Source organism: Benincasa hispida, chromosome 12 (genome assembly GCF_009727055.1).
Source record: "Benincasa hispida cultivar B227 chromosome 12, ASM972705v1, whole genome shotgun sequence".
In the NCBI taxonomy this organism is placed as follows: Eukaryota; Viridiplantae; Streptophyta; class Magnoliopsida; order Cucurbitales; family Cucurbitaceae; genus Benincasa; species Benincasa hispida.
Genome location: NC_052360.1, coordinates 13369335 through 13382573, shown reverse-complemented (window position 1 = coordinate 13382573; position 13239 = coordinate 13369335). Strand labels below are relative to the sequence as shown.

Below are 13239 nucleotides of genomic sequence, written 5' to 3'. Positions count from 1 at the left end.
ATTAGGGTCCTATCGCAGTAAGACACTTCTAGGATTAGAGAGTTCATATAGTGCACTCTTTCCTGTGCTTGGTCATTAGGACCCCCAGATAACATATTAAAATATTCCAATAACTTTTTTAAGTTTAAGATTAATATTGTAACATATATTTAAGTTTAGAGTGCAATTTGATGAAAATTGATACAACTCCATAAATTTTGAATAAAAAATACAAAAGAATCCCTTTTAACATATTTAAATATATTTTATAAAAAGTTCCCTAAATCCAGGTAGTAAAAAAGATCGCCAACACAACCAACACCAAATCTTACTTGAGAACATAAAAAAATTTCACATTTCAGACAAAATTTACATCATCATCGAATGAACATGGGTTAATTTAACCACAATTACAAGTCTATTTTCTATATGATTTTAATAAACGTGTTACCCTAAATTTGACTGAGAAGAAGAGATTGAAAGACTTCAAAGTCTGTAACTCAAGAATACTAAGCTGTCATGTACTTGAGAACTGCCCCTCGAACCTTTTCCATGAAAGCAGCAGCTTGTTTCTGGTCATCGTTAATGAAGATTCATTTGGTAAAAGAATTCATTCAAGAAAACTATTAGAAGAGAAATGAAGATAAAAAGCTTTAATAGTTTTCAACTTAATTTACATTTTTTCCTTTCAATTTTTACCAATTCTGTTTCAATCCTTTTATAGGCAACCCAAACTATATTGGTAGAAATTGATCATATTCCCTACAAGATCTTGGTGATGCTGTCATGTAACTCAGAAAATAGATTTTTAAAAAAATGGACTAGAGATTCTTCAATGGCCATTACCTGGTTACCCATTTGTGCATTTGCAATATTTTCATCGAGAAGGGCGAGTAACGATCTATTGAGCTCATTTCGTTCTACCATGTCTAGCAACTGCAAAAAGAAAACAATGACGTTGACATTTTGGTTGCAGAATCTGCTATTCTCAGCAGAGTGAAATGAGAAACAAAAAACATACAGTAGCTTTTACATCCTTTGATGTTAAAATTTTGGTTAAGCCTTCCCTTGCCTTTACCAGTTCCCCTTGCATTTTATCATAGGCTTCTGTAACATAACAGAAAATGAAATAAAATATATAAGGGGGACGCATTCTAGGATAAAAAATATAAGGTTCTGGATAAACCTATTCCTTCTTCAAGCGCTTTCTGTAAGGCTTCCAACTCGATCACTCTATCTTCCATGGCCTATAAAATAATCATGGGAAGTGCTTGTTTAGTAGTTGTAGTAGCATCAATTGTCATCTAAAGAAATTGAAAAACATGTCACAAGAATCGACCTCAGTTTTGTTAACAGCAAATCTAAGCTCGCCTAGCTCAAGTTTTACATGTGAAAAGAACTCCTCGTTCAGCCTGCCATTTGATGCATGTTACCGCCAAGGAAAATGAAAGGAATACTTCTATTCCACAAAAATATCAGAAGGCTTTATTCAAATTCAAAATTTATAGTGATTTTGCATCATAACTGATGCAGTGGGCTTTGCATAGATGGCAGAAACAGATCTATCTGAAAAACAATATTGAACTTTGTTAAATTGTCACTCAATCTAAAAACTTAAATCGACGGTTTATGGTACTGACATTGATTCAAACACAAGACCTGCTTTGATACTATTATTGCTGACATTGGTGGATAATCTTTTCTTTTATTTAATTGGATATCTTGTCTCTGAAATGGTGGAGTTATTCTTTCCTTATCAGTGATAGATTTATTGGGGAAATCTTTTTTTTTTATTCCTACCGCCGGTGTAGGGCTCTTTTCCTTGTATGGTTTGTATTTATTGCTCCGCTTTGGTGTTTCTAGGGCAAGCCATCTTTTGTCTTGATCAGAGTTATTATTTATTTATTTTTTTTTGGGGGGGGGAGGTTTTGCATGAAGATTTTGATATTGTACGATGGGCTATCTTCGTGAAGAAGAACGGTGGTTCTTTGTGAAGCTTGATCTGTTCAAGCAGTTTGTTAGTAGAGTTGTTCAAGACATCAGGTGAGTGGTCATTCATCTGGCAGGTTAAGAGAAGGTGAGGTCATTGCAGCGGCAACAGATTTAGGGGAAGCCCAAATCTGCAGACTCATTTAAAGTAGTTAGGGGAAGCCTAACTTGCTCACTAGTAACTCAGTTATGTGTAAGCTGATTTTATGTAATTTTAACTAAAGTGTATGTTGTAAAACTAAATTACATACTAATGGATTCTTTTCACCTAGACGGAGAGCCTCCTAGACGTAGGTGTAGTTACACCGAACTGGGTTAACAATTCTTTGTGTTCTTTATCTCTTATCACTCTTCATGTTGTTTTTACCTTTGTCTGTGACATCATTGTGATTCACCTTTTATTTCAAGTGGTATCAGAATCATGCCCTTGACTTAATCATGCTCGGTAGAAAACTCGGGTGCCATACAAAGATGTAGTAGAGCCTCAAAAGTAGTCACAGTATGATCCGTGGTTGAACTCTATTGGATAGGCGGGGTGCTCCGGTGAAAAGGAGTAAGCCTAAATAAGAGTTAGACGGATGGAAGGCTATTTGAGGGCAGGCTATGTGGTCCTTTGTTCAAGGAAAAGATCATTGGAAATGCAATCGAAATCCCACATTGGTTAAATAAGGGAAAGATCATGGGTTTATAAGAGAGGACAACTATTTTCATTGGTATGAGGCCTTTTAGGGTGAAACCAAAAGTAAAGCCATGAGGATTTATATCCCAAAGTAGAAGACCAGGCGTTGCCAAAGAAGCATGAGAGATTCTTGTCGTGGCAGTAGCGGACAAGGCACTCGCGAAAGAAACTTCAAATGTAGGGAATGTGGAGGGTTTGGACATTTTCTGCCGTCTACAAAGCACCATTTCAGATCTTAAGAAAGAGTTACAAGCCACTATGGGTGACCTTGAAAATATGTCAAAATCTGTCCATATGCTCAACTGATCCTCGAAGGAGGAAAGGAAGGCCATATTCGACATTTCTATTACAAATTATTGAGGCGTCAGAGTTACTTGCCTTGGTGGAATCGTTCCTAAATCTCTTCTCGAGGGAGATATCTTCAGAAGCCTAAATTGGTATGGAGAGCCAAACAGAGTTTTGATCCTTCTAATGTCACGTTGCTTTTACTTCTCTTCAAGTTTCATCTAAAGAAGATTGGTATTTCGATAGTGGTTGCTGAGACATATGGCAGGTGTAAGATCTTTTATTAAGAATATTCAACCTTGTGGTTTTGGTCATGTTACATTTGGTGATGGAGCAACGGGTAAGGTTTTAAGAAAAGGAAAGCTTCCTACCCTGATCTTCCCCCTTTAGAAAATGTTTTTCTTGTTGAAGGATCAACTGCGAACTTAATAAGCATAAGTCAACTATGTGATCAAGATCTCTCTGTAAATTTCTCCAAAGATAAATGTCTTTTGGTGTCTCCAGATGACAAGACTATTATGATAGGTATGCGCATCAATGTTATCTTTGGTCTTCTAATGTCAATACAGATGTTTGTCGCATTGTGCAAAGCAATGATGCTAATGTTTGGCATAAGCAGTTAGGGCATGTAAATCTCCATTCTATTAGAAGGGCTATTGCTGGAGAAGTTATTTTAAGGATACCTTCCTTGTCTAGGAACTGTGAAGTCATTTATGGTGACTGTAAGCTGAAAGACGGGTTAAAACTGCTCACAAGAAAGTTTCGTCTTGTACTACCAAACATGTGTTGGAGCTTCTTCACATGGATATAATAGGACCTATGCAGGTGGAAAGCCTTGGAGGTAAATGCTATGTCTTTATTTGTGTTGATGATTTTCCCCGCTTCACTTGGATGTAGTTTATCATGATAAATTTGACACTTTTCAAATTTGTCAGACACTTTGCCGCAAGCTTCAATGGGAACAAGAGTTACAAATTGTAAGAATCCGGTCAGATCATGGAAAGAAGTTTCAAAATTCACAGTTTAAAATTTTCTACAATATTGAAGACATTCAACATGAATTTTCCTCCCCTATAACTCCTCAGCAAAATGAAGTTATGGAAAGAAAGAATAGAACTCTTCAGAAAATGGTAAGAACTATGTTACATGCAAAGAACATGCCTTTGCACTTATAGGCTTCAGCGTGTCATATCCACAATTGTGTCTCTATTCATTTTGGAACCATGAGCACGAATTATGAAATTTGGAAAGGGCGCAAACCAAATGTCAAGTATTTCCATGTGTTTGGAAGTGTGTGTTATATCCTTGCTAATAGGGATTTGAGAAGAAAATAGGATGCAAAGTCTGATGAAGGCATTTTTCTTGGGTATTCCACCAATAATTGTGCGTATCGTCTGTTCAATAAATGCACTTGGAGTGTGATGGAATCCATAAATGTGATTATTTATGATTTGTAGAATTCAGAGCATTCTTGTGATAAAGATAAAGATCAATATGATGTGATGCATAATGCTCTTGTTGTCAGTGACATTGTGTCCTCCATGATGTGATGCATAATGCTCATGTTATCAGTGACAATATGATGTCAGCCGGTTGAATCAAAGCTTTCTCTTGAACATGTGAGCACTGATAAACAAATTGCTGACATCTTCACCAAACCGTTGGACGTTGCTCAGTGTGAATCCTTAAGAGCTGCTCTTGGGGTTTGTAAGGTTGGTTTATAGAAATTAATTATTAGGTTGGTAAGTGATGTAATTATGGGGGATTTTCTTGGTCACCAAGTGGTAATTAATTCTTTCCATTTGTCATTAATTGCGGTTTCCTTTTTAAATTTGGTGTTTTATATTCTCACTAGCAGTTCAAATATTCAAACAATTGTGATTTTGATTTTTCCCTATTTCTCCATTCACAATCTCTACAACTGTCATCCTTCTCTTCTTCTTCAAGTCGTGCAATTATATAGTTAATACTTGAAGTGGTGTTCACACCTCTGGTAAGAGAATGGTTAGAATGAAGCAGAAGGAAAATCGGAAACGACATGTTAGTCTTGACTGGAGGAAGATGAGCAACAGTGAACTCAAAATGTACCAGGGGTACGTTGAGTATAAAATAAGGAACAAAATGGTCAGCAAAAGACAAAGAAAAAGGTCCAGATCTACTGATGTTCCAGATAACAGCTCGAAGTTTGAATTATGACTGAGCTAGGGACTAATACAGTTAAGAAAACCTTATGTATACAGTATGGTAAGCCAAAGTTGGGAAATGTTATAGTTGAAAGAATGTTTTCTTCCAAGTATGGATAGAAAGGACATTCTAAGAAGAGTACCCTCAGTTAGGTCGAGAAGTCTAATTGAACTAAATATTGATTTTACAGCTAGCAATTAGTTCAAAGGTGAGACAACTGGAAAAGAATGTTCTAGTGGTATTGCTGGGAAATGGAAAAGGACCACCCTAGTAATAAATGAGTACTATGACTAAGTGGAGAATGGAAGAATCACCAGAGGATGTGACAAATACAGTGAACTATGATGACCAAGTTACTCATACGTACTAGTATTATTTACCATGAACAAAGTTAATATCAGAGTAGCGCATCGAAAGCGTAGTAAAAAAAAAAGAGAAAAGAAGAAAGAAAAGAAGGTGGTTGTAAAGTTTAGGACCAAAGGATGTTGTGAAACTCTAATTATAAATAAGTCCGAGTAAATTTCGAGTACGAAATTTCTTTTAAGGGGGAGGTGAATGTAAACCCCGAATTCTAAATTTCCTAGACAAGTATGTTTAGCCAAAGAAATGATATATTAAGTATCTAATAAGTGAAAATTCATGTTATTTATAGAAGTTGTGGAGAAAGGAAAAGAAAAATATATTAAGTAGGGAAGCTCACTTATTGGTTTGGCTGGAGGCACTAAATATGGGGTGACGTGACAGTTAATCCTTGAACTCGGGAGGCGGCAGGAAGATTAAAAGGAAGAGAAATTTCGAAAGCTTGGTTTCAGCAATCTACATGAGCAAATTTAATGAAATCGATGCCATTTGAAAGCTGGGAGAATCTAGTTTTCGAGGTTGTCTTGCCGGAGAAAGATTGCAGAAGAAGAAGAACAAAAAGTGAGGAATTTGCAAAAGAGGCAGAATCTTGGATTAATCAGGGCCCGAGGTGAAGATTGGAAGCTCCAGGCCAAACCATAAAGAATTTTCGCTGAAATTTTGAGGTAAGAATGTTAACTCAATTTTAAACAAGTTTGTAGAAGGAAGTTTCTTGAAAAGAGTTCAAGATTTTGAGTTATGAATTTTGGAAGTTAAAACAGAGAGTCTATGTAGAAGCAGACAGATGCTTGGGAAGAACAAGCAAACAGCTCACCGTGGAGAGCGAGAGCGAGATGAGGAGGATGAGGATCTCACTCAGGATGATAATCTCGCTAATTTTGTGATGAGAATCTCGCTCAAAGAGGAAGTCTCGCTAGAGATGAGGGCTGAATCTCGCTGGTGAGGAAGCCAAGTTTGTTAGAAGTGGTAAGTACCGCTAGGTTGAAGTTTGCTAAAGAAATGCTTGATCTCGCTCATGAGGATGAATTCACTTATGTTGATCATCTCGCTAGTAATGCTGTCTTTGTTGATGAAAGTTCCATTAGTAAATGAACTATTTGAGGTATTCTGCCAAGAGTTCTAAAGAATTTAACCGGGAATTATGTCCTTTCAGGCCAAAAAGAGCTAGGAGAGGCGTATAACCTGTTAAGAGCCCCGACGAGCTGTGAGTGACTATGTGATGATTTAATGTTTTAATGATTTAGAAGCTATGATTTCTTTGAAGTTATTTCTCATGCTAAGTGTTTAAATGAAGTGCCAAGCAACATATGTTTGAAGCTATTTCTCATGCTAAGTAAAGCATGTTTTCCATAGAAATTGACATGATTTAAATATGTTATCTTGTCCAAATACTTTCAGCATGTTTTAGTAACTCTATTTTTATGAAGAACTAGTATGATGGATGAACTAGTATGATGATTTGAGCACTAAGCCTTAGTTTTCAGCTAAATGCTTATAACTAGATATACGACGGATACTGAAGGACAATGAGAAGGTATCCTAAGGATACTGAAGGACAATGAGAAAGTATCCTAGTTAAGTACCTAAGGTATGATGGTACTCAGTTATGAGCACGTGCACGTAAGTAATACGACGTCAAGGGATTGAGCAAGGTTATTCTCATGCTAAATTTTATGTGATTCCAAGCAACTTATTTCTATGATTAGAAGCATAATCAACGCATGATGTTACTAATATATGAGTTTTCCAAGTATGTTTTCCATGTCTAACGAATGCTAATGGTTTTTACAAGCTAGTCCAACACGATTTAAGCCAACTTATTTTACAAAGTATGAAGCATGTGTTAGGGTTAAAACTAAGATTGAGTGAAGCTTGATGTACTATGTTTAAATACCTAAGATTGCCAAAGTACATGCGTTGGTATTCCTAAACAAAATGAAAAGGAATACTGAAGGTAAGAAAGGTATCTGAATTAATGTACCTAAGGTGTTGATGGTACATAGAAACCTCCACGTGCATGTAGGTAGTTCTGAAGGAGAGGCCGAAGTATGGGTCTCCTAGGCCATAAACCAGCAAAGAGAGGCTGAAGCATGGGTCTCGTGGCCGATAACAGACGTTGGGAGCTAGAGCGATGTATGCTCATTCTCAACTAGGGAATAATGATGTTTAATGGTGTTTAAGAGTAGTAATTAATGTTAATGTTTAGAGGAAGTTGCTTGAGATGCCCATCGGTATATTTAAAGAAATCAACGTAGGGATCTCTCCTAGCCATAGTTCAGTATGAGGAGATCGAAGTAGAGGTCTCATTTGGCCATGGCTTGGCACTGGGAATTAGAGCGATGAATGTTTATTCTCAGCTAAGATTCAGGTTTCAGATACAATGGTTTTAAAGGTTTTATGTACACGTTTGCTTGGTATATTTTAGCTCCAGTATTATGTTTTCGAGCTTTCGGTTTAAGCATGAGATTTATGTTTTATTACGTCACTCACTGGGCTTCTAGCTCATGTTTTCAAATGTTTTTTCTTTCAGGTAGCGGTCAGTTCCCAAAAGACTTTTCTGCTGCTGCTCTGCCACTCAAAGGAACAGGTTGAAAGAAGCGTATTTGAATACTTGTATTAGTTAGTATACATGTGTCTGTCTAGTGACTAGTATTCTTGATGGGGCTCACTAAGTTGTAATATCCATGTATAAACAATGCTGCGAAACCCTATAATATAAATGTGTTAAGTTCTGAGTTAATATGTATGTATTCAGGGTTTGAGCAAAATTTAACAGGTAAGATAGGCAGTAAGTGCCAACAAAAGGGTTGGTAACTGCTGCAGTCACCATTCCATCTAGGTTAGGGGGGTGATCTGATGCAGGGTTTGACATTCATACTACTTTGGGTTCTTCTGCTGAGATTGTTGCAAACCCTTTGTTAGATGAGTCTGTGATTAATGTTTTGCTGCCTGATGGGTCTTTGTCTAATCCCTCTAGGGTTTCTGAGGCTGTTGTTGAGGCAATTACTAATCCTCCATTTGATTCTGAGAGTGTTCCTGAAAATTTTTCTGTTGCCGATGAAAAGGAGTCAGATGTTGTTCATGATACCACTGACATTTTACTTAACCTGGGAGAGTCTGTTGTTCCTCTGGCAAATAGTCCTCTGAGGTTTCCTCCCTTGGGTCCCTCTACTTCTGGTTGTAATTAGGGTGAGGCTTTCTCCTCTTCTATAAAGGCGGATGATGGTAGCTCTGGTTCTGATTTTAGTTCCTTCGGGAAGACAGTCTTTGTTTCTTCTGATGACAACATTCGCCTTGCTCAATTAGGGAAGATGAAGAAGCGAGCTTCTGCGCCCGCTTCTACTGAGTGTGGCCCATCCACCTGTACTCGGTCCAAAAGCACTCCCTCTGTACAACAAAGCGCTAATTTTGTCTCTAATTTGTCTGTTCATCTCTCTGAGTCAAGTAATGAAGATGATGTTACTATTGTTAGGAACAAGCCTCGCACTCGGATTAGTCATTGAAAAATTCCTCCTAATGTCCCAACTGTTCCTATTGACAAGATATCCTTCCATAATGAGGATAATGTTCAGCGTTGGAAATATGTGGTGCAACGTTGTATCACTGATACTAACCAGACCAAATCGTGTTTGGAAATTATGGATCTTCTTACATGTTGGACTTCTTAAGACTGTTGTAAACCTTGGTCCCTTTTATGGACCTTCCTTCTAAGTTTGATGATCCTAGTAACCTAGACTATCAGAAGGTTCACATTCGTGGTACCTGTTTCTCAATTTCTCCTGCCATTATTAATGCTTATCCTGGGCGTGAAGAGTCTCCTCCTTTGGGCGATTCTCATCCTTCCACCGAGGAGCTCGTTGTTGAGCCTACAGGTGGCATTCAATCTAAGTGGCCTAAGTCTGGTTAGTTATCTACTTCTACTCTCACTGTGAAATATGTTATTATGCTTTGCATAGGCATTAAAAATTGGTAGCCTTCAACGCATGGTTCCAACCTCTCTCCTTCTCTGGCTAGTCTTTTGTATCAAATTGGTATATGTCTACTTTTAATTTTGGGATATTTGTGTATAACCAGCTTCCTAGGCAGTTCAACTCTTTTGCAATCAAGTCGCCAATCAGTCTTCTGAGGCTTTTATATGGAATTCTTCTGTCTCTGTGCCCAACTATCCTTGGCCCGGATGATGCTCCTGGCTTAGCTCCTAAGCTTCTTAATCTCAGCTACAAGATTTTTCTGGGAACTCATGTTCCTAACATTGTGCACAACATTTGTCCTCCCAAGGCCTCTGACCTTCCTCATCCGGAGGATCTCCAGGTTCCTGAAAGTGGTCTGTTGATTCCTACTGAGCTTGGTCTGTTCAAGCAGTTTATTAGTAGAGTTGTTCAAGACACCAGGTGAGTGGTTATTCATCTGACAGGTGAAGAGAATGTGAGGTCATTGCCACGGCAACAGATTTAGGGGAAGCATAAATCTGCAGATTCATTTAAAGCACTACCCTGTAAGGGGGAGTCTAACTTGCTCACTAATAATTCAATTAAACTGATTTTATACAATTTTAGTTGAAGTATATTTTGTAAAACTAAATTACATACTAGTGGATTTCTTTTCAACTAGGTGGAGAACCTCCCAGACTTTGGTGTAGTTACATCGAACTGGGTTAACAATTCTCTATGTTCTTTCTCTCTTAGATCTCTTCTTGTTGTTTTTACCTTTGTCTGTGATATTTTTTATAACTTGTGACATCATTGTGATTCATCTTTTATTTCAGATACGATGTTAAACCCACTAAATCTAAAAGCTTAAGTTGATAGGTTGTAGTAACAACATTTCAGGAGTTCAAACACATCGATACAAGCTATATCACTACTCAACTAAAAAGATTAAGCTGATATGTTATGGAAAGTAACGATATTTTAGGAGTTCAAACATAAGACCTGCTTAGATAGTACATTAAATCACAACTTACACTTAACTTGATTGGTTATGATAACATCACAGGAGTTTAATACCATTATATTATCATATAGCCTCACAGAAACAATTTAAATTGCAATTAAATCCTAACTACAACTACGACCGCGCTTGGTAACCACTTGGTTTTTTGTCTTTTTTTTTAAAAAAGATTAAGCCTATCGACACTACTTCCACATCCACCAGTGGTAAAAAAATAGATAACTAAGAAAGAAATTTGGAGGTTAAAGTAATGTTTATAAGTTTAATTTTCAAAAACAAAAATAAAAAAAACCAAATAGTTACCGAACGAAACCTTAATTTTAAAAAAAAAAAAAAAAAAAAAAAAGATAGTTACCAAGTGGGGCCTAAAAAAAGTACTTTTAGAAACTTGTTTTTGTTTCGTTGGAATTTGGCTAAGAATTCAACTATTATATTTAAGAAAAATGCAAATCATTATAAGAAGTGGGAAGTGGAACTAAATTCAAATAACCAGACAATTATCAAGTTCTGGGCAGATTCGAGATCACAGAACTGGAAAAAAAGGGAAAAAGAAATATCAAAATTAAAATCCTCTTTCGATCACTAACCTGGGTCTTAGCCTGGCGATTTCAAATTCAATATCCTGAGCTTCAGTATCAAGAAAATACTCGATAAGGCCAGTCACATTGTCTGGAATCACGCGAGACTATCCATAAAAAGAGATGAAAACACATTCAATAATTCACAGCCAGGCCAACACTAGAATTTTTCAAATGAAAACAACCCAATTGAAAAAAACCATCGAATTCAAAAACCCAATTGCTAGACTTACCTCGCGAAGCGCTTTGCGGCGCTCTTTCTCTTCCCGGACGTGGCGCTCAAAGGCCTCACGAGCTTCGGCATCCTTCTCCAGCCGCCTCTTGAACTCATTTCGAGCGATGTGGCCGGTCTGAGGCCGTCCGAAGAGGCCTTCTGGGTCCTGAATCGAACGATTTCTGATAAGGAAAAAGAAAATGGAAGTGTAAATAGAAAAGGGAAACATTAGAAAGATACCCATCCGATGCATGTTATGGTCTGGGGACTGGGGCGAGAGCGGGTGAGAATCGAACTTGATGGAGGGTGGATGGTGGTGGCGGTAAAGCCGAAGCTAAGAGCGGCCATTGATGGGCGCTGCGAAAAATGAAAGATCGAATTCTCAGCCACTGGTTTTTGGTCCTCGTCTCAGTCTGTACTCTGCAGCATTACGGGAATCGTAACCGTCCAAAACGTGGAAAGAAGAGCACCCTTCGTTTTTTTAAAGTGTCTTGTTTTGTTTTCTAAATTACAACCATGCCCCTGAAGTTTTTATAAAAACGAAAAAAAAAAAAAAAACAAGGAGAACATATACAATAAATATATATTCTCAGTTTCATTTGAGCATGGGTTTCAAAATGCTACCTACTTAGATTTTGATTTCAGATTGGACTTTTAACTTTCGAAATATTATAATTTTATCATAAAAATTTGAGATTTGTTTCAATTTGACTTATAGATTTTAATATTTATACTCTTAACCTTAATTTTTCGTTCAATTTGACTTATAAATTTTAATATTTATACTCTTAATCTTAATTTTTCAGTGAACACTCACTTTTCGTATTTGGTGTTTATCTCTTATTTTGAAAGGTTTATAAGATTTATGATTAATTTAGTTTTACTATTTTCATCATTATTAAAATTGATTTTGAAATTTCACTTTATAATTATAAAATATTAATTAATAAATATTAATGCCAATGATTGAAGTGAGCAAATTAAAAATGTAAATCTTAAAAATTATGGATCAAATTGAAATAAAATTAAAATTTTAAAGGTAAAATTGTAACATTTTAAAATTTGAAGACTAAACCGAGAATAAATTTAAATTTAAAGATGAAATGTATAACATTTTGAAATTTGAGGATTAAAAAAATTAATTTAAATATATAATATTTCGAAATTTAAGGACTAAATAAAAATTGAACGGACTAAAAAATGTATACTCTTCCCGAAATATAAAACAATCATCCAATTTTTTAGTTTTTAAAATTTTTTAGGCCTCTGCCTCACAATCAATAATTGTCATGGATATTTGTAATAGATAGAATGATAAGGTAAAAAAAAAATCTAAAAATAAACAATCAGCTTTTGAATTTTTTCTAATTTTTAATTTTGTCCTCCTTTATCTTGTTGTATGTCCTCTTCTTCTCTTTTTTCTTTTCTTTATTTTCTTTCTATTTCTCCAATTTTTTCTTTCTTTTCTTCTCTCTCTCTTTTTTTTTTCCTTTCCTTTTCTTCTTTTTATTTTATTTTATTTACGAGACTAAGCTTCAAATCCAAGACTTGAAAATACCTAACAGTGATTTAACACCAACAAGTCAATCATCAAATTTGATTACTATAATGAAACATTAAATATAAATAGCAAATGAAAATGGGTTTGAAAAAAACTACTTTTTTTAGTTCTCGAGTTTGCACCATTTTTAGAAACATGTATTAAAAGTTTGAAGTAAGAAACGATAATAGTTATTAAACATGTTTATCTCTCAAAAAATTGAGAAAGGAGAACGTTATCAAATAGACCCATAGTTTTCTTTTATTTGTATAGGACTTTAAGAGTATGAAGTCTATCAGTAGTATCACTGATAATATGTTATCATGGATAGCATGTTATCAATGATACTATGATATCATTTTATCAACGAAAATTTTTATGCACAATCAAACAATCTCGATGAGTCATTTCATCTCCATACTACATAATACATAAATACTATGAGTGATATCCTTTACATTGATAGCAACAGAAAGATATT

General features: G+C 35.8%; 1 protein-coding gene across 1 annotated transcript; it reads right to left on the bottom strand.

The window, feature by feature from the left end:
• Positions 1 to 280: 280 nt before the first annotated feature.
• On the bottom strand, positions 281 to 11677 carry LOC120067243. Its single transcript, XM_039018768.1, has 8 exons — positions 11459 to 11677; positions 11238 to 11384; positions 11014 to 11111; positions 1319 to 1391; positions 1166 to 1226; positions 1001 to 1086; positions 826 to 915; positions 281 to 551 (listed from the first exon to the last, which is right to left on the bottom strand). The coding sequence occupies exons 1-8, from the start codon at positions 11564 to 11566 to the stop codon at positions 489 to 491; spliced, it is 726 nt and encodes a 241-aa protein (XP_038874696.1). The 5' UTR covers positions 11567 to 11677; the 3' UTR covers positions 281 to 488.
• Positions 11678 to 13239: the final 1562 nt, after the last annotated feature.